Source organism: Pleurodeles waltl, chromosome 2_1, assembly GCF_031143425.1.
Source record: "Pleurodeles waltl isolate 20211129_DDA chromosome 2_1, aPleWal1.hap1.20221129, whole genome shotgun sequence".
Lineage (NCBI taxonomy): Eukaryota > Metazoa > Chordata > Amphibia > Caudata > Salamandridae > Pleurodeles > Pleurodeles waltl.
This window is the reverse complement of record NC_090438.1, coordinates 567,536,993-567,558,916: the sequence shown is the minus strand read 5'-3', so window position 1 is coordinate 567,558,916 and position 21,924 is coordinate 567,536,993. Positions and strand designations below refer to the sequence as shown.

The following is a 21,924-nucleotide window of genomic DNA, read 5'->3' as shown; positions in this document are numbered from 1 at the left end:
AGATGCCTCTGCATGACAGGCTCCTCTCAGCCTCTTTTGGGTGAGCCATCCCCACAGAAGAGTCCCACAATGGGTTCCTCCAGTACACAGGAAAACACTACGTAGCACTTCATGCCCACTCCTCCTCACTTGAAGAGCAAATATATCTGCACCATCCATGTCGACATAAGATGGAGGGGAAAACCTGGTTGACAGTATTTGGAGCAGATGACAGTAGTCCACTCTCTCACTGAAGGCAACTTATCAAAATGCCTGCTTCTTTCACCATAACCAGCTGCTTCCACCACTGCCAGTTCTTCCTAGTGAGATGACAGTAGTCACTCGAAAAAGAGGGGTACATTTGTATGTTCCTTTAAATCAGAGAGGCCTGCTGTGTGTGACTCCCTACCCTTCCTATAATGCTCTCAATGCATGTGTGATTGTTGTGGAGGGAAGGCAAAAAAATCCGAAATCCCACAGAGGCCTGCTGCAGAGGGAACCCAAAGCTTGGGCACACACTCTTAATGAGTGACGTAGGGGGCATTCCCATCCCAACTGACACTTTCTTGGAAAAAACAAATAAAAGACTCTAGCTCACAGTTATGTCTGAGCATACGCCGAAAGCGAGCCATAGCCATAGTCCTGAAGGGCTACCACCACTACACATTTCAGTCTTGCTGTTTAGCCCCAGATTGGTCCATTGGCATATACCAATTGCCTGGAACCTGTTGCTGTGTGTCTCATAAGGTACTGATTCTATCTGTACCTACACAGTTAGCTGACCCAGTCTGTGAGACTGTCTTGATCAGATGCGGAATCAAGCTGTGCAGGCCACCTTGAATCCTACGAATCATCTGGGCCTTTCATTAAACAGCAAGAATTCCTCTTTTGCTTACTTTCCTGGATTCAGTCTTCAGCATGGTACTACAGATAGCTGTGCCTTTGGAGGGCAGTGTTGAAGCTTTTTTCTCAAGGAAGCCATTCAAGTTCAGCGCTTCTGTGGTAGAAGTCTTTTTGAATTCTCTTTGCCACTCACTGGAATCTGTCCTTGAGAACAATTTAAAAATATCTGCTTTCTCACTGACGTAAGGTATTTGGACTCTAGAAGGATTAAGTCAGGCCAAAGTCTTTCTTCAACTTGGAATTATGGTGGTGTTAAAACCAGAAAAACTCCTAGATGCAGGTGATGCTGACCAGTGTTAAGATTTTGCGTGCCAAATAGGCAGTTGTCCCTAAAGATATGACACTTGACGCTCTGGACACATTCCCTATATTGCAACAGACTTGGGTTCTCAAGTACCAGACAAGAGCTGTGTCTTCAGAGTCTGTGCCTGGGTCTGGAACTGTATGGCTTTTAAATTTGTAAATAAAGTTTGTACAGTACTTTTCTGACTTGGCTTACGCTGTATCTGATCTTAAATTCATGAGACAGATTCTCTGCATCCAAAGTCGTAGTAAATAACTCTGTAGTCATTGCTTACAGAAGGGCTGCTGTTGTGTACTGTAATGCAAAAACATTATTATTGTCCTTTGCGTCCTTTCAGCATTTGCTTGTCTCCTGCTGATGTCAAGGCTGCAGTTCTTTCCTATTTCAGTTTGTTTTATCATATTCCCTTGTTCTTCCACCATTCAGTTAATGTGGCCTTTCATCGATCTTGGTGACTGTTGCAGAGGGTTAAGAGAGTAGGTGGATTTAGTGTTGGTGTTGGCGATGCCTCTTTATAGTTAACTGAGCAAGGCTTTCTGTAGAAAATCTGAGCACTGTCTCTCAGGGTAATGACTGACCATATGACTGACTTATATTAAATTGAGAAAGATTGGGGTGCAATTGCCCTTTGTAGGAAAGTGCCACTGTTGGCATGGTTACCCCCCCACCTTTTTGCCTAGTGTTGATGCCAACTTTAATTGAAAGTGTGGTAGGACCCTGCTAACCAGGCCCCAGCACCAGTGTTCTTTCCCTAAAACTGTACCTTTATTTCCACAATTGGCACATCCCTGGCACACCTCTTGGAGAAATGATTAGAGCTAGGAGGAATTGTAGTAAAAATAGTGACTTTCATGCTGAGATTGATCATATGGGACACAGGTTTTTAGCTAGGGGATATTCAGAGAAGACTATTAATAAATCAATACAGAAAGTGAAAAAAATATCACGTAGACAGACACTAGGTCAGGATACTCGGAAGGGGGATACATCGAGCAAGAAGAAGGTTCAGAAGATTAGAATAATTTTAGACTATACAGAGAAGTCAAAAATACTCATTAAGAGTATGAATAAGCATTGGTCAATATTAACCCAGGAAGATGTACTTAATAAATATATAGGCGATAGACCTGATGTTGTATTTAGAAGGGGAAATACCCTTAATAATATATTGAGTCCGAGTTATCCACTAGAGAGGAAGGAGTTAGATTGGCTAGGGAAGCGTAATCTAGGTTTCTTTAAATGCGGATCATGTACAGTCTGTAAATGGGCTTGGCAGCCCAAGAAAGATTTTGTGGACAGCACAGGCAATATAGTGTCCATCAAATCACATATTGATTGCAATACGAAATTCGTAGTCTACATGATTGTATGCAGATGTGATAGGATATATATAGGCAGTACAATTAGACCATTGAAGGTTAGAATTTCCGAACACTGGAGGGCAATAAATTTGGAGGATGATCGCTACCCAATAGCGTCCCACATGAAGGTATGCAGTGCACAGACTAAATATAAAACATTCAAATTTTTTGGTTTTGACCATTGTTTGGTTAATCCTCGAGGTGGAAATAGGGAATTAGCCCTTAGAAGAAAGGAATCATATTGGATCCTACAATTAAAAGCTGTAGAACAGGGTTTGAATACCGAATATGAAATGGAATATTATCTGGGAGACATATAATGTGTATAAATATAACTTTATTATCAGGTAGAATAACCTCACTCAGTATTATAATTAGCTAGTATAAGAAATATAGATGAAATGGCTAGTATTAGGATACTAGCACAATTACGATATATTGTGGATTTAGATTGTAGTCACCTTTTTACTATTTGTAATATGCTGTGAACATTTACGTTATATAAATAATATGCTGCACTTAGTAAGCTGTAATATATGAGTTTCAGCAGCTGAAACATCGGGGGCAATAATAATAACAAGTATGTGCACTCGCATCTATAAACTTCCGGACTTGTGTAAGTCCGCTTTCTATTTCAATCATTAGAAACACACAGGCGCTCTTATTGAGCAGTCCGTTAACGATGTCTAGTATGTAGATGGCGGTACAAAACGCCAATAGCCGAGTAGCCTCGGCTTCGGTCAAACAGAATCCGACAAGAAAGCGTACTCACGTTGGAGCCACTAAATATAGAGATACGGTGAGAAATGAGAACACATTAAAGCATATCTTAAATAGATATGCATTTGTATTGCAGAAAGTTATAAAATTTTGCTTATACTTAACTCCCTCTGAGCAGAATTTCGAAAAGGAGATACTTTACTCAAACAGCGGCATATCGATATGTGAATAAGAGAAATATGTCATTAAGGTAGGATTATAGTAGAATTTTAGCTTTATGTATAAATCACAAAGAGTAAGGTGATAAGAGGGGGAAAATTAGGGAAATAGTCACCGAAGAGATTGCACATTTTAAAATTGACTGGTACACATAAGTGGTATGTGGTATGGTGCACTTAGGTTACACACCAGTTTGACACTGAGGTCACTAAGGAATTGGGTTACATTATAAATAGATGATTGTGTTTTAAAGGGTTCCCACTGCACATTTAACTTAATTATATACAATATGACATTTATATGATATATTACAACAGCAAATATATATACATTGTCGTAGGAGGTCCTGATGAAATCCAAGGGTACTCCCAGGATGAAACACGTGTTGACTACAGGGCAACAGGACGGATACTTATTTCAAGGATAATTTTGGGATGGACTCTGATTTCATGGACAATGTGGATATTATTAATATAATGTTATTTTTCATTATGGATTAATGGACAATGAATTTTGCACTGTATGTTTAAATTGTCAATCATATTAAATGAATGATTTTTAGGCTAAGATTGAGAATTAAGTCTATTTGAACAGATTAACTTGTTATTTTATGTTTAATAACAATACATGTGTGCAAATATTTAGTGTGTAGTCATCCCTGGCACACAGTTTAGTCCCTTGTAAAAGGTACTCATGGTACCAAGGGCCCTGCGGCCAGGGAAGGTCTCTCAGGGCTGCAGCGTGTATTATGCCACCTTAAGGGACCCCTCACTCAGCACATGCACACTGCCTTACAGCTTGTGTGTGCTGATGGGGAGAAAAAGACAAAGTCGACATGGCATCCCTCTCAGGGTGCCATGCCCACAAATCACTGCCTGTGGCATAGATAAGTCACCCCTCTAGCAGGCCCTACAGCCCTAAGGCAGGGTGCACTATACCACAGGTCCACAGGTGAGGGCATAGCTGCATGAGCAATATGCCCCTACAGTGTCTAAGTCTATTCTTAGATATTGTAAGTGCAGTGTAGCCATATTGAGTATATGGTCTGGGAGTTTGTCATTACGAACTCCACAGACCATAATGGCTTCACTGAATACTGGGAAGTTTGGAACCAAGTTTCTCAGCACAATAAACCCACACTGCCAGTGTGGGATTTATTGAAAAATGCACACAGAGGGCATCTTAGAGATTCCCCCTGTATGTTAGCCCAACTGCTAGTGTAGGACTGACCGGTCTGTGCCAGCCTGCCACTTTTAGACAAGTTTCTGACTACATGGGGGGTGAGTGCCTTTGGGCACTCTGTGGTCCGAAACAAAGCCTGTCCTGGGTGGGGGTGCTTCACACCTCCCCCTGCAGGAACTGTAACACCTGGTTGTGAGCCTCAAAGGCTCAAGCCTCGAGTTACAGTGCCCCAGAGCACTCCAGCTAGTGGAGATGTCACCCCCCGACAAAGCCCCACTTTTGGTGACACATCCGGCGGGAAAATTAAGGAAAGCAGGGAGGAGTCACCACCCCAGCCAGGACCACCCCTAAGGTGTCCAGATCTGAGGTGACCCCATCCCTGCAGAATCTTCCATATTGGTTTGGAGGACAGGGACCAATAGGGATAGGAATGTGCACCTCTTCCCTAAGGGAGTGGGCACAAGGAGAGTGTAGCCACCCTCACGGACAGTAGCCATTGGCTACTGCCCTCTGACCCCTAACGCCCTTAAATCTAGGATTTAAGGGCCTCCCTGAACCCAGCTCACCAGTTTCCGGGCGACCTACAAGAAGAAGGAGGACTGCAAAGCTGAAACACCAGCAGAGAAGAAGGATGACAACAACTGCTTTGGCCCCAGCCCTACCGGCCTGTCTCCTGCTTCAAATGTAGTTGCAAGGCTGGTTCTGGTCTGAAAGAAGTAATTGCTGGTATCCAACTGGCTGGTCAAATACAATGGCTCCCAGTCATCAAAAGGTGTCATTTCAAACAGGGCCAGAAATCCTGTATGGCCTCATTGTTTTTCTGGCACTAGCCAGTACAGGGCCTAAGATCTCAGTGTGCCTGTTTGGTCTGAGCAAAACTAGACAAGGGGACCACTACCTGGTGGTTGAGATGGTCAAAACCTGGAACGCACTTCTAATCGTCCTGTGTGCTCAACAAAACTTTCAGGAAACTACTTAAAAACTTTCTGTTTACTAATAACATCTAGTTCCAAACCGGAGGAATGAGGTGTTGTCAGAACCCCTCTTTAAGGGCCACGAGGCAAGCAGGAGCTACTGGGCCCAACTGTGGGGTGTTGAGGCCTTTTACTTGTGATGTCCTAGGCATCCAACCTACTATGGATCATGAACAACTGGGCCAAGTACCCATTCAGCACTTGATTCTCCGGAATAGCGTGGCTCAGCCAGTCCAAGGCTGTCTCAAGAGAAGGTAGATACAGGGGGTGAACATAGGCTCACAACTCAAAATACATGCAACAGATGCAGTAAATTATTGTCCAGTCAAATAATCACTTTTATGAAAAAAGAGAAGGATTTTTCTTTTATTGTTATCAGTACCAAGGTAAATACGACAAAAACACAGAAATTCACAGTCCCCTCTGAGGTCAGGACTCTAGTGGTTTATAGGCAGTTCCCTGTATCCCACTCCCTCCTCACTCTAGTAATCGTGATTATTCCCCATTCACTTTACCCAACATCCAGGGTAAACCCCTCTGGTAATCTGAATCTAAAGAGTCCACTCTGATTCCATTAGAAAGTTCTAAAGTGTTCAGTGACAAAGCGCTATCTGGCAAGCAAGTTCCCCTGGGACCGAATTGACCCAAAGGCAGTCTATTTAAAAAAATATATATTTTCATTGGCATTTCAACACATAGCAGCTGTGCGTCACAGGTGGATACATAACATGTGAAAAATACTCTCCCACACCGCACCCACTCCCACTCCCAACAAACTGTTCACTCTACCACAGCGTTAGATTGATGGATGTTCAGGGCTGCAGCAGATTGTTAGGTAAGAAGCCACGCTACAACTACACCTTGTCCTAGAGATGTATTTATCTACAATAGGTAGTCAGGAACACTGGGTGCCAGCATAGCCAAACAGGTCACAGAGCAGTATTTCTGCTCCAGTTGTTCAGTTTATCGACAGCCTGGTCCCTTCCCACCATCATTTCATCTACAGAGACCTAGTATCAGGATGCTCCAGCAAATTGGCAAGCATAACTGCCCATGCTTGTAAGTCGTCTGTCTGCTTTGTATCTCTCCTACATAGACGAGTACGGCTCTCCTCAGTCACCGCCTGTTCATCCACATCCTTCACCCACATGCGCACCTCAGGAGGAGACGGGGATAACAAGTGAATTGTGATTCGTCTTTTCGCCAGGACCATCCCCAACACCAGGAATTTCCTACTCTTTGCCTTTTTTTTCTGGACGGGGATTAAGCCCAATAAGAAATGTTTAGGATCCCCAGGAACCATCCAGCTTGTTGCCAAGTTTGATTGATCTACTACTGTCTGCCAGAAAATATCCAAAACACTACATCCCCAGGTCATATGTGGGAAACCTGCATTTTCCAACAGACATCTAGGACAAGCCGAGGTGCATCCTGGGTAAATAACATACTGTGTAGCTGGGATTAAATTTACTTGGTGTATAATATTATATTTAATCAGCTTGAACATTGCACTGGCAATGGATTTTTGTACAGCCGAATGCACTACCTCTCACTCCTGATCAGTGATTTGGTCTCCCAATATGGTTTGCCACTTCTCTTGTATGTGCAAAGGTCTATTTGGAGCATCCTTATGGAGGGCGGTATAGCAAAGAGACTAATTATCTGCCCGCCATTTATAGCATGGTGACTAAGGTGCTAGACTCCGGTGGAACCTCTGGGAAAGAGGGCCATATATCCCGAGTAGTGGCAGCCATTTTTGCGAACTGCAAGAATTGCCCCCGACCCAGTCAAAATATCTCCAATGCCTCTTGTAGTGTTATAAACCTGTTATTTGGATAGAAATCCTGGTCCAACCACGCACCCACCATTTATCCATCACCATCAACTGAGTAATTTGGAGGAAGGGCTTCAGGGACCATTTGGGTAGATTTGGAGCTTACGGTGTGTGCCTGATCACTTGACAGACCGCTCACTTCCTTGCCCTACAAACATGACTAATCAACATAAGGTACAGAGGTCGGGACCCTCTACCCTAGCATCAGTAATTCTGGAAGGGGGGTGGCACCTTGTGAACCGCCATGGAGATACCTCTCCCAGTTGTCCTCCTCATCCAACTAGTGCACTGCATGTTGCAACTGGGCTGCTAAATAATAAAGTTCCAAGTCTGGTCCTTTTAATGTTGACATAATTACCCATATCCTGCCGGAAGCCTGGAGCAACTCAGCTATGAATTTGCTAAGATCTAGAAAGTACTTTCTAAGATTATCAAAGAGCACACCCTGAAAGACGTACAGGCATCGCAATAGGACCACCATTTTGACAAGCGCCACCTTGACCATTAATGACAAGTGTAAGGTATTCTAGAATTTAACGAATGGCCAAAAGCCACCCAGGACCCGTCCTATATTCGGGGATACGAATCTCTCTGCTTGCTTATCTAGTCTAATACCAAGATATCATGTACTAGTGGTCTTCTACGGAAGGGGCAGTTGCAGAAGTTGACTGAGTAGCGTCTCACCACACAGTCCATCCGGACTGGGGATAGTGGGCACCACTGTCTGGTCCCGGGCTGAAGGCGAAATTGGTTAGACACGGTCTTGCCAACCCGTACCCTTGCCACCAGCTTCTGGTAAAGCAGCTGCGCCCATTTGATGAACACCTCCCCTGTTCCGAGTTACGTGAAACCTGCCACAGGTAGTCCCACCCAAGTGAATCAAATGCTTGCTATATGTCAAGAAGTGCTAGCGCACATGGTTCCTCCCATATTTTAGGCACATGCATAACGAGTGACAGTGAGCCAATTACACTGGGAGTTCCTGCGGGGGCGACACCGCATTGATCTTCATGTACTAATTCCCCTATATGGGCCAATAACCTGGTTGTTAGGAGTTTGCTGAGGATCTTTGTGTCCATGTTGAGCATGGATAATGGACAGTAAGAGGAAACCTCTTTAGTATCGTTACCAGGATTAGGAAGTCAAAAAGTCAAAACAGCTTTATTAAGTTAAATAAAAACATACAAACACACACCAAATACAAATAATAAAAAATATAAAATGTATACACAAAACTAAAAACACTTGTGTCTTAAAAACCAGTACCCTATTTTCTAACAAAGGAGGTAATCAGCTAATAACCATCCTCATAATAATAATCTTAAGGACCTGCCCTTCTCCTACATCTCATCATAGTCACAAAAAAACGAGCAATATGGAAAATTTCCTGCACGCTGCCCAGCATTTGGAGGTAGATTAATGCTGGTCTCGCCTGTACAAGCCCCTTCCCCTTTAAAAGTGTTTCAGTAAACATTTTACGTGGGGGCCGACAAAGTTCACACAACAAAAGTGAACGGTATCTTGCGCTGACCGATTGTCGCACGAGATTGGCCCACCTCCTCCACAATGTATATCCCTTTGAGCCTAGCTACCAACCAGTGCACTAAGTTTAACCTAAACCTGGTCAGAAGATATCTTTGATAGGATTTCCTCATCTCAAGCAGATAAGGCTCAGCGGTGGGACTGGATTTAAGCACAGTTTAAGACAGCAGAGGGGGTTTAGCTACTTCTCTGGCTTCACTCTCCTTGTTGGCCACTAGAGTAAAATGCTTTTGCGCCCATTTCAGATCTTTTTTGGTGAGCACACTTGGAGACTCATTCATCTCTGGGAGGCCAGGTATTCTGCTCCCTTACTCCAGGCCAAACAATCCTTGAGAATCTTCTGATTCAATAGGTGAGCCAGATATGTCCAGATCCTATTCCAGAGAGCCAAGGGGGCTAGGATCGCCTGATCTAACAGATACCCCATACCCAATTCTAAATTCACAATAAATGAAGGAACTGGATGTGGTACCAAGAGAAGCCTGTGCAAAAACTTGTTTTCCCCAATTTGTAATGCGCTGCAGTCCTTGTATCTCCAAACGTTGCTTCAAAAACATGCTACTGTTATACATTTTGCCTTATACACCTTTAACAAGGCCTGCATAGGCCTTGTCCCCAGTCTTTTTGCAAAATCAAAAACTGCCAAAAAACATTCTCATCAAACATAATGCCCAGATAGGAAACGGTTTGGGACACTCACAACCTCATTGGATCCCCCAAAGGATTTTTACTGGTTCCTCCATCTGGATCCCAGTACCTTCATGTGGGATTTAACAAAGTTAGTACTCCAATCCACTGTTTCCATAAACTCTTTGTACCCCTTAAGTAAGCTTTGCAGACCAGGTGCTGTGCTGGCCAGCAGGACAGCATTGTCTCCATACAGGAGCACTGAAATAGACTGGTCTCCCTAAATGTCGCACTCTGGGCAGGGCTGAAATGGTTGATATAAAGTGTAAATAAAAAGGGCACTAAAATGCAGTCTTGTCTCACACCCCGCTGCACACTGAATGCAGAAGAAAGGCTCCCGTTTTGGTTATATCTTACTGGAGCACTAAGATCGGTGTGAAGGTCATGCAAATAATTGACTAGGCAGGGCTCCATCCCCTTACAAATGAGAAGGGATGACAATTTCGATTTATTGACTCTAACAAATGTGGCAGTTAAATCCATAAAGGCTAAGTAAAATGTCCCACCATTTACATCCGTGGATTTTTATATTAAAAGGTGGAGATAAAAGCTTTGTTTGATAGTCCCTTTCCCTGCCCTAAAGCTGTATTGTAAGTTCAAAATTATGTTGTGTTGCTCTGCTCAATCATCAGTCTAGCTAAGAATACTCTCCCAAGCTCCTTCACTGTAGAATCAATAAGGGAGATCAGCCTATAAGCACCTTGGGTCATCCCTTGCCCCTTTCTTGAATACTGGCACGATAATAGAGCGCAACCAGGGTGGGGCAAAGTCTGTTTTACAAACTGCGTTGAACACATGAGTTATAATTTTTGCCTAAAATGGGGAGTTAGATTGATACAAATCATATCATTAGACAGTGATACAATGGCAAGAAGGTCTTCTTCCTAGCTAAATGTTACATCGACATCTACTTTTAAAAGCTCCCTCCACGCCTTTTCTTTAATTTCCTTTTTACGATCCGCAGTGGTAACCTTGCATATTTTCCTTGTCTGGGTTACAATATTCTTATCCCGGAGCTCTTCTTTTTGGGCTTCTACCAACAATCTATGGGCAACAGAACATTCCCGGACAAAACATCTTTCCCCTCCCTTTTACAGTCTACCTGATGACTGTAGGAGGCTGGCACTATATATACTATATCATATGTCCTCTGTGATGCAGGCAGTCCTCTGAAGGCTTCTCGGAGGTCGCTGGACCCGCAGGATGCGTCACTTGTCTTTTGCAGGGCTTTCTGAAGCTGGTGACAGGCCAGTAGGGCTGGGGCCAAGTCAGTTTTCATCTCCTATCTTCTCTTCTAGGTTTCCAGCTTAGCAGTCCTTCTTTTTTCTTTCTTCTTGTGAGATCCCCAGGAATCCGGCAAACTGGGTTCAGCAGAGCCCCTAAATCCTGGATTTAGGGGCGTTACACAGGTCAGAGGGGAGTAGCCAATGGCTACTGTCCCTGAGGGTGGCTACACCCTTCCTGTGCCCACTTCCTTTGGGAGGGGACACAAACCTAACCCCATTGGTCCCTGTCCTCCAAACTAAGATGGAGGATTTTGCAAGGAGGGGATCACCTCAGTTCTGGACACCTTAGGGGTGGTCCCCGCTGAAGGGGTCACTCTTCCCTGCTTTCCCTAATTTTCCAGCTGGACTTGCCGCCAAAAGTGGGGCTTTGTCCAGGGGATGGGCATCTCCCCTAGCTGGAGTGCCCTGGTGCACTGTAACAAGAGCCTTTAAGGCTCACCACCAGGTGTTACTGTTCCTGCAGGGGGAGGTCTGAAGCACCTCCACCCAGTGCAGGCTTTGTTTCTGACCACCAAGAGCACAAAGGCTCTCACCCCATGTAGTCAGAAATCTGTCTCTTAGTGGCAGACTGGGACAGGTCAGTCCTACCCTAAAGGATTGGGTCAAATACAGGGGAGATCTCTAAGATGCCCTCTGTGTGCATTGTTCAATAAATCCAACAAAGGCATCAGTTTGTGCTGAGAAGTTTGATACCAAACTTCCTAGTATTCAGTGAAGCCATTATGGAGCTGTGGAGTTCGTAATGACAAACTCCCAGACCATATACTCAATATGATCACACTGCACTTACAATATCTAAGAATGGACTTAGACATTGTAGGGCCTTATTGCTTGTGCAGCTATACCCTCACCTGTGATATAGTGCACTCTGCCTTAGGGCTGTAAGGCCTGCAAGAGGGGTGACTTACCTATGCCACAGGCAGTGGGGTTGTGGGCATGGCACCCTAAGAGGGGTGTCATGTCGATTTTGTCTTTCTCCCCACCAGCACACACAAGCTGCAGTGGCAGTGTGCATGTGTTTAGTGAGGGGTCCCCCAGGGTCGGCATAATGCATGCTGCAGCCCTTGGGGACCTTCCCTGGCCACAGGGCCCTTGGTACCAGGGGTTCCTTTTACAAGGGACTTAACTGTGTGCTATTGTGTGCCAATTGAGGAAACAATGGTACAGGTTTTGGGAAAGAACACTGGTGCTGGGGCCTGGTTAGCAGGATCCCAGCACACTCTCAGTCAAAGTTGGCATCAATATCAAGCAAAAAGTGTGTGTGTGTGGGGGTAACCATGCCAACAAGGGCACTTTCCTACACGGACAGATCGTAAGAAAAACACTGAAAAGATCCGACCCAGAAAACCCTTCGTTTAAACAAACATTTACTGCCTCACTGCATGCAATAAAAAGTTTCATTATTAACTGATCCGGGACAATCGTGACCACTTTAGCCTACGGGCTTGGTCTTGCGGGGTGATATCGGAGTTTGACGGACCTAGGGCATGATTCTCCTGTAGGCCTCCTGCCCCACTGAGGGACGGGAATAGAGGGTTGGGGTCACTAAATTGGTTCCATTTAATCTTGAAACGAAGCACATGCCTGCCCAAAGATGACAAAACAAAGATATAATAAATTGTAGTATTTGCCCCTCAACCCACATAAGTTGGAATACCCCAAGAGTAGCAGGTTGAATTCTGCCGAGATTTCTTCTAACAACATCACCTGTAGTCCATGTTCAATGTGCCCACCACCGTGACTGACCAGATCCAATTCATCATACACATTACACCCACTGTAACAGAGGTGTAGGTTAAAGTCCCCTAAAAGGAAAATTCATTAAGGAGAGTTCAGTTTTCCTCTGAATGATTCTAAAAATAAATTGTGACACTGTAAATGCTCTGTGACATTAGCCCTCTCAAATGACTTATAAAAGTTCACTATCAGTATATCCGGGGCAATATTAAAAACCAGCAGCACTGCCTGAAGTTGGACCGACCTAGTGACCACCTTTTGGGTATTACAGGGGAGTAGTTTTAGGGAAATTAGCCTGAGCAAGACCCCATTTGGCTCTACTGGCCACAGAGGGCTGGGCAGATTCATCAAAGGAGATGTACCCATTCAGAAAAAGGGTAGATTTAACTTGCCAAGTTTCTTGCAGGCCTACAATGTGTTGTTCCCACAGCTAATTAACTAAGCTGGGGTCCTCCTGTTTCCCTCCTACACCTACAATATTGCAGCTGAGCATGTTTAAGACACTTGCATTACCAGGCATGAAGTTGTCACTTGCACAGGAGCTGCGGGGTTGAACTCTTCTCACACTCAATGGCTTGCTGAGATTGGGGCTTTATAGATACAGAGCCCATCAGTCAGTCATTGGAGGTCAGACAGCTCTGGGGCAAGAATCTGTTGGACAGATCAATAGGGGTGGCATTAGCACTTCTGATCTGGGGTAGCAATCCATCCCTGGTGTTTCTATGCGGGCTAATATCCCTCTGACCCCTTACAAACCTGGGTGGGTAAAAGTAACCCAGGGGAAAAGTCCTAATTCCTTTCACCCGAGTATTTGCTGTATTGTTCAACACAAAACCTGCTGCTTCCACATGATTGAAGTTCAATATTATACAATCCCCCTCCACTACTTTCTCTGTGGGGCCCACCCACCTAACCATAATGATATGCAAGAACACCTTGGCCCCTACCCCTATTGCATTTGAACACCGAAACCTAACTTTTCGTAACAGCTCTGATGCAGATTTTTTGTCCCCTGGCTTTAACTGGGGAAACCCCACTAATAACACCACCAATGGGGGTGGGGAGAGGAGGTGCAGCCTGCGTGTGCCCCTTTTTTTACCTAGAAAGGGCTAGGGGTAGATTGGGTTTGTTGGCCACCTTCCTTGTTTGCTGTCTGTTGCTTAGCCCAGCCTCTGCCAGCTGCTGACAGACGCGGACGGGCTCGCCCTTGGCCCGGGCTTTGCCTGGGTGCATCCAGTGCAGCTGGTCCCTTCTCCTGCAGGTAAGTGGCTCCTGCCGCAGTTGATGCTGGGATGTGTAGGTGGCTGGCTCCCAGTTAAACAGTCTACCGTGCAGCGGGTCCCTTCTCCTGCAGATAGGTGTCTTCTGGCGTGTGCACAACTGTGGAAGTGACTCCTGCCACACACTATGCTGGGATGTGTAGACGGCTGCCCCTCAGCCAAACAACAGGCTTAGGAACTCAAACAATGAATGCCTCCCTCTTTGAGTCTGGAAGTCTCCTGATATGCCGACAGTAAGCAATCTGCTGGGCTGTTGGCTTTTTTTTTTTTTTGGGCTAAAATTTGTCCGGTAGGCTGTCTCGCCTTGGGGGCTTTGGATGTATTAAAAGTACAGATCGCAGCCACAATTTCCTCCTTAAATAATGGTGCATCCAAGGAGTTCTTGTGTCCTACTGATAAACTGGCCATCTGTAGCTTTGAAAGGTATGCCCCCATTCTAGTCGGACAGAGAGGACTCGTTTGCACATAGATCTTTTTTAAATGGATTGCAAAGACCACCGCTATTCCCTGCTGTGATGACACCACCCGACCCCAAAGTCAATTTTACTTGCACTTCGAAGTGTCTGGAGTTCCTGACCGCACCCCTTCCGCGGGCTCCAGAGCAATAGCAGCTGATTCAAGTGAGTTCACTGTGCACAGCCCAGATGGGCTGCACTTGGCGATCCCAGAGTTTCTCACACATGGTTGGTGTCCTGCAGCGAATGGAGGCTCCTTGTGACTCCTCCTTGCAGGGGTAAGTCTTTTAGTCCCTCCTTTGATGGAGAGAAGGTAATGCAAAGTTCCTGATGCTGGTCCAGTGTCCCAAAGTAGGTACGTGGTGGTTCCCATGATGGCCTCGCTCCTACCGCAACAATCCTGGTCTGGTCGCACTTCTTGCTAGTTCTCATGACCCCCCTCTATCATATGGGATCATCATACCTCTCCTATACACAGGCACCAATCCATTTGTCACAACAGATGACTGCATGGGGGCACCTCCTGGCATATGGGGTTGCTGTTACTTCACCAAGAAATGAGTACGGCTCTCTCCACATGGAAATTTGCCTAGGGCAGCCCCTCTTGGCATACAAGGCTGCTAAATCCTTGCTGCACATGGACTCCAGCCCGATCTGCACAGCGCCGATTGGTGCGGCGACATCCACAGCTCACTTCTTGGCAGCCCTCACCTGGCAGACGAGGATCAGTTACTTCATCCTGCACCTGGTCAGCAACCTGACCAGTGCAGCAGCTGTACCTCAGCTCAGAGAATCCACTCTGCAGGATTCCCTACTGGACCTCACTCCTTCCAAGGCTCTCCTATTCTTCATAGCGAACACTGGTCTTGTTAAGCAGGCAGGTGCTGATGCTCCTGGGGCAGATGGTCTTGGGTTCCCTGGGTGATGTCCCCTCACCAAGCAGAGAGACTAGCAGGCCTTAGCTCCCAGTCTTGGACACAGGCAGAATTCTTGCAGGGCTTCTCCTCGCACAACCTGGCTGCCTGCTTGACAGCTGACAATTTTTGGTGTCTCAGGCTCCCCTTTTTATTTCCATATCCAGACACTAAATTTGATTTAGAATCTGAGTCTTCAAAGTTTATGTTGGGAATCTGCTTCCTTTTGAATTGCCCACTCCTCTGCTCTCTCTTCCTTCAGAAACCAGTCTGTCACCTCAGGATTGACTCCAAAGCTGGATGTAAGCCACAGTGATTTGTGTATCAAAGGTTACTTCAGGTCTAAGCCCTACTCTGATTCTCTTATCAGCCCGTCGCCTTTCTGAGATGCACCCAGACCCCTTTCCTGTGACTTTTCTCCGAATCAAAGAACACCCTTTGAAGTGTACATGGAAAGCCTGGCTCTCATTTCTCTAGTGTGTCCCACCCAGCTTTCAGGTATGCAGCAATACACACATCTTTCTGTGGGGATTCCTCTACCTCCTCATGTTTCACCATGTAGGCCTGGGTCTCCGAAAATGGAACCCATAATCTGCCATGTATTCTACCATTTACAGGCAAACAAACACACAGTGCATGCATTTATTTGCACAGAACTGTATACATCATGTACTGTGTAGGAAGATGGCCTGGTGTGTGGTGAATACCTATGGTATTTTCACCTTATACCTGATCCAGGTATCCCCTTATTAGTGAAGTTTAGGCAGTGACCAGAACCCAGGCTCTCTAGAGGTAGCTGTAGATGAGCAGCAAAGGCTCATGCAATACCATTGTAGTCACACAGCACTTACACACATGAAAGAACCATACAGTGTTACAAAAATAAAGGTACTCTTTTTTTAGTGACACAATTACTAAAACACTAGATAGGCAATTCTCCAATAGTAGGTAAGTAAACACACTATACATGTACAGTAACAATCAGGAAATAGGCATAAAAAGTAATAGAAAACAGTGAAAAGCAATAGGCAGTACTGAAGGCATAGGAGGAGACCAGACATATACTAAGAAAGTGGAATGTGAAGGTCTGGTCCCCACCCAAGGAAGTGTAATCGGTAAAGGGGAGCTGGAGGTACTAAGAAACCCCAGAGGTAAGTACTGGAGCACCCACCTGCGACCAGGAGGAAAGAGGTAAGTTACTGGTTCTACCCAAACCAACCCACGGGACTTCAGAGAAGGATATTGCAAGAGCCAGACAAGCGTGCAAGCAACAAAAGATGGTTCCTGAAAGAGGAAGACCTGGAAAAGAAGGGGACCAAGTCCAGTTCCAGTTGTAGTATCCGGTGGAGGCAGGAGCCACTACCCATTCGTCTGTGGATGCAGGAGTTGGTCGACAGCGAGACGACGACGACGCCCTGGAGCAGAAGAAGAGCTCCTGGATGATGCAGTCGACGTCCCATGCCGGATGAAGGATTGCAGTCAGTCTGTAATGTAGAAAAGCCTCCTACAAGCCTTGGCAAAGGTCATGGTTGGAGGAAAAGTGGAGCTGCCGGGGACCAGCAAGGTCCAAGGAGGGATCAGCCCACAGTGGGAGTCCCAGGCGACCCTCAGCAGTGCAGAGAGTCCAAAGAAGAGGAGGCAGCCCCCGCAGAAGACCCACAGGCAAGGAGCCTAGGAGTCGCAGAGAGGCCCAAGCAGCACACCTGAGGAGAGGTCCCATGTGGCAGGAGAAGCACGCAGAGGGCTGTGCATCGCAGGGAAAAGTGATGGGGTCTGGGGCTACACAGAGCCTGAAGATCCCTTGGAGGAGATGCCAACAAGCCTTGGTAGGTGCAACAGACGTGGTGCATGGGGGTACTGTCCTGCGTGGGAAGGCAAGGACTTACCTCCACCAAAGTTGGACAGCTAGCAGAGAGGACCCAAAGGGACCACTCCGGACCACCACCCGAGGTGCAGGATCCACGCAGCTCAGGATGAGAGGAGATCCATGCAGCTGGTTGTCGTTGGTGCCTGCCGATGCAGGGGAGTGAATCCTTCACTCCAAGGGAGATTCCTTTTTGCTTCTTGTGCAGGACTGCTGCCGTCAAAGGATGCACAGCCGGGGAAATTTTGTAGTTGCTGGAAGGAGCCGGAGAAACAATGTTGCAGGGCGAAGTTGTCGCTATTGCTGCAGATCGTAGGTTCCTGTAGAGTCCATTTGGGGTACCAGGGGCTAGAAGTCGAAGTAAACGGTGCAGAGGAGTCCTGCTGGGGTCTTCGAATCGGAGGACCCATCCAAGAGGGAGACCCTAAATAACCCTGGAAGAGTGATTGTTCACCTAGCCAGGTGACCACCTATCGGGAGGGGGCTCTGAGTTCAGCTTCCTGACCTGCCCACTCATATGCTCCCAGAGGCCTCTACTCACCTTGAATTCAAGATGGAGGAGCTCAGGGCACCACCCCTGGGGTGGTGATGGACAGGGGAGTGGTCACTCCCCTTTCCATTGTCCAGTTTCGTGCTAGAGCAGGAACTGGATGTCCCTGAACAGGTGCAGACTGGTTTATACAAGGAGGGAACTAAATGTGCCCTTCAAAGCATACCAGTGGCTTGGGGAGGCTACCCTTCCCAAGCCATGTAACACCTATTTCCAAAAGGAGAGGGTGTTGCCTCCCTCTCCCAAAAGAAATCCTTTGTTCTGCCTTCCTGGGCTTGAACTGTTCAAGCAGCAGGTGGGCAGAAACCCGTCTGAGTGGTGGCAGCGGCTTGGGCTGCCCTGAAAACCCCAGAAAGCTGGTAGGAGAATTGCTGGGGGTCCTCTAAGGAGCCCCCAGAGTGCATGGCATCATACTTCCAATACTGGCAACAGTATTGGTGTATGATTCCGACATGCTTGATACCAAACATGCCCAGGTTCGGAGTTACCATTATGTAGCTGGTTATTGCTAGTGACCTATGTCCAGTACATGCGTAAAATGACATCCCCGCACTCACGAAGTCCATGAAAACGGAACTGGAGTTTGTGGGGGCACCTCTGTTTATGCAGGGATGCCCTCACACACAGGTACCTGCAACCTTCCCTCTGGGCTAGGAGGGCGTACCATAGGGGTGACTTACAGTGACCTGGTGCAGTGACCTGTAGTGAAAAGGGTGCATGCTCCCTTTCACGCAGTCTGCAATGGCAGGCCTGCAGATACACTTTGCATGGGCTTCCCATGAGTGGCATAATATATGCTGCAGCCCATGGGGGGCCCCTAGTGCCCCAATGCCCTGGGTACCATATACTAGGGATTTACAAGGGGGCACCAGTATGTGAAATCTGGGGTGTTTGTGGTCCAAGCAACCAAGTTTAAAGGGAGAGAGCAAATTTCCTCTTTCATTTATTTATTCAGTATTGTTGCTTGGACAGACATGTGGTGCTGGAGAATGTTCTTAAATAAGGCAACCTTCTCCAAATCTATGGAAGCTTGAGTGCTGGAAAGAAACATTTACTTGCAAAGGTGCCTTCGCAAAGGTGCAAACGTTCTCTTGCAAAGGTGTCTGATTGATTTGTATGAGAACCTCATTCCTGCTGCTCTGATATATTTCACGTTGCATTTATTATTGGAGAGCCAAAGAAGGTCAGCAGGATATGGAGTTCAAGCCTATATACCATATGGGGCAATAAAAGGGCTCAAATGCCCAGGTGGATAGGCCACCTAGACAGGTGTATTAAAATTAAGTCTTTATGATAGATTTGTTAAAATATTGAGAATTCTAGGCCATATAAAATTATGAAAGGTACCAAGCATGGAGGGCTGCCTTTACCGTTAAGCTTTTATGACTTGTGTCTAAGAAATCCAAACACTATCTAGTGGTGCCACAAATGTTTAAAATAGGTGTCTCCAAGCAGTTGATCACAAGCTACCAGTAGTACCCAGACACCTTCAGAGTAGCTTGCTCCCCAGGGTTCATTTAAATAAGCCCAAGGTCACATTTTCCTTTTAAGGTTACAGGAAGGTTGTGTTTATTTTACATTATTATCATTAGGCTGCAGGTAGCAGGTCCTGATAATGATGAGTGCTCAGTCAGATTTATGACATAGCCTGGGGCGCAAACATGAAGACCTGAAGCACTGAGGAATTCAACTCTTAAATAAAAGGCCGTCTTAACTCAATATTGGGCCATGAAAAATGCTTCTGAATGTTTTAAATGATAGAAAATTCAAATGAAGAATTACCTTAATGATCAAGTTAGCTTCTCATTTTAATTTTCTACATTTTCAACGTGTCAGTTCTCGCTCCTGGTGGCCAGTATATGCTGCCATAGTTATTACTGAAAAAGAACTTCATTTTTTAAAATAACAAATTTAAAGTGAAGAAAAATATTTCTATGAGACATTAAGGGCCTGATTTAGATCTTGACGGTATTACCGCCAAGCTGTGTTGGTGGTGGACCCAAGAAGACAGTCAAGTCAACAGTGTTCTGTCCGATGTATTTAGATATATTTTGGCTGAGCTGAAAACTGCCACAACGGTGCACCCTTCTTAACCGTCAGGCATGGGGGTTCCCGCCAGCCATATTAAAATGTTACAGTTGGATAGGCGGTGTACTGTCAGTGGTTTGCTGACAGAGGGAGGACATCGCTGGACCCAATGGCCATCGGAAAATGGCAGTGGTCGCAGAATACAGCTAAGTCATACACACACTCTACCGTTGCCATGTGTGCCCCCCTGCATCACACACATGACACAACACACCACATACACACCAATATCCATTGAAATTCCACCACAAAACGTACACATACACATGTGCATCCATCACACAACATACACACACTAGTGACATTGCACCCACACACGACCCAACCAGAAATACACATTCATCCACACAAACACATGCACACACAAGCACCACTACACATCATGACAGTGACCGCCACACAGCATGCACTTGAATTCTGTTTTCAGCAACACAACACAACTTATGCAACAACATCCACGCCATATGCAAGTGGCACACATACTGACACCACCATATCACATACCCCCTTCCCCCCACCCCCACATACACAGTCAGTCTGGGTTGCTTACCTTTATGTCCGGCGACTGGAGTCCCGCTGTGAGGAATACTTTCCTATGGCGCCTTTGCGGTGGATGAGAATGGGACACATTTAAAGTGCAGAAAAATATTCAATATTATGAACATTATTGTTGAACTTTTGTGTGCCCTTTAAATTTCTCCCATTAAAAGAACAAACAGTTGTATGTCTATTAGTCATATAATGGTGCCACACATGCTGAAAGTTATGTTCTGTGCCACAAGTATATACGACACAGGCTGTGAGTCACCCATACACATATATGCCATTCAGATGCACACATGTTCATACATACCGGAAGACCATGTTCTCACTGATACACATGGCAGCCTTTTCATAGTGTCCCTAGTCAAAATATTTTGTTCAGACCATGGTATCTAGCTCTATGGGCATTAGGTTAAGGCCAGTGAAGTTAGGTGTTGGGGTGTCTTGTAACAATGCTCAAGTTGCTTGGCCTTCAGTAGCTCACAATGATTTTCACTGTTTAGAAGAAGCTCTCACTTCAGAAAAGATTGGAGACCCACGATTTAACACCATTCAGAGGTTTATCTTCAGTCCTGTAATATATTGGTTAATTCATTTTAACCTTCTTTGGTCGGCATGCTTTGCAATAGGTTATGCACTGTACTTTTTCATGTATCTTTTGGCCACATATTTTACTTTGTTTATATTGAGATTTTTTTTCCTGTCTGTTTTTTTTCAGGGTTACTACAGAGTTGCATATTCTTTACTACAGCTGGGCGACACCTGTTCTGCACTCATGATATTTTATAGAGGCCTGCTTCTGCTTTGGAACACCACAGATACATCACAAATAGTGGATTTTCTGGTTGGAATACTTGGAAGCGTCAATGGTAAACATACTCTTTTTAATTATGTGAAATATGTTGTGTTAAGTTATAAAGAGACATTTTTAAAATATAATTTTTTTCTAGTGTCCAAGCATTTCTGTCAGCCAGAATAAGAAAAGTATTTAGCTGAAAAGTAGAATATTAAAATAATTGCGCCCCTGTTCCCATAAGCTGTGTTCACTAACAGTTGAGATTCTTTACTGGAAAAATGTGGTAACTGTAGAGTGCATTGAAGAGAGTGATCAATTAGAAACACTCATTGTTTATTTCTTGCTTTCTAATCTTTACCCCAAGTGTCAATTATTGATGGATTCTGGGTGCGAATCACCCCTTATGTTTTTGTGTGTGTCTTGCTTTGTTAAGGGAAAGGAGGGAATAGAAGCAAAATGAATGCTGATATAGTAACTTACAACCCCCTGAGTAGGTTCTTGTTCAATTTCTTTATTGGATTTACAACATACAACATAAACCACAAGAACGAGCATAATGAAGACGCATTAGCACAACCAGCTCGTTCCCAAAATTGAATATGCAACATTACAATGAGAATGCACGTCATCATGCATACCGTATCATCCGTAACTGACAAGCGCTGCATAAGGGGTGGCCAATTCTAGGATACACCATCACCCTCCA

The 21,924-nt window shown here is 45.4% G+C and overlaps 1 protein-coding gene across 2 annotated transcripts in view; it reads left to right on the top strand.

Annotated features, from left to right (window-relative positions):
* The window catches only part of TRANK1 (tetratricopeptide repeat and ankyrin repeat containing 1), a 931,136-nt gene that overhangs the window by 152,614 nt on the left and 756,598 nt on the right, over positions 1-21,924 (top strand). For both annotated transcript variants that reach the window (XM_069214995.1, XM_069214985.1), the window contains exon 4: positions 21,141-21,291. In XM_069214995.1, the coding sequence (XP_069071096.1) occupies positions 21,141-21,291 (151 nt within the window). The remainder of the gene's footprint in view (positions 1-21,140; positions 21,292-21,924) is intronic.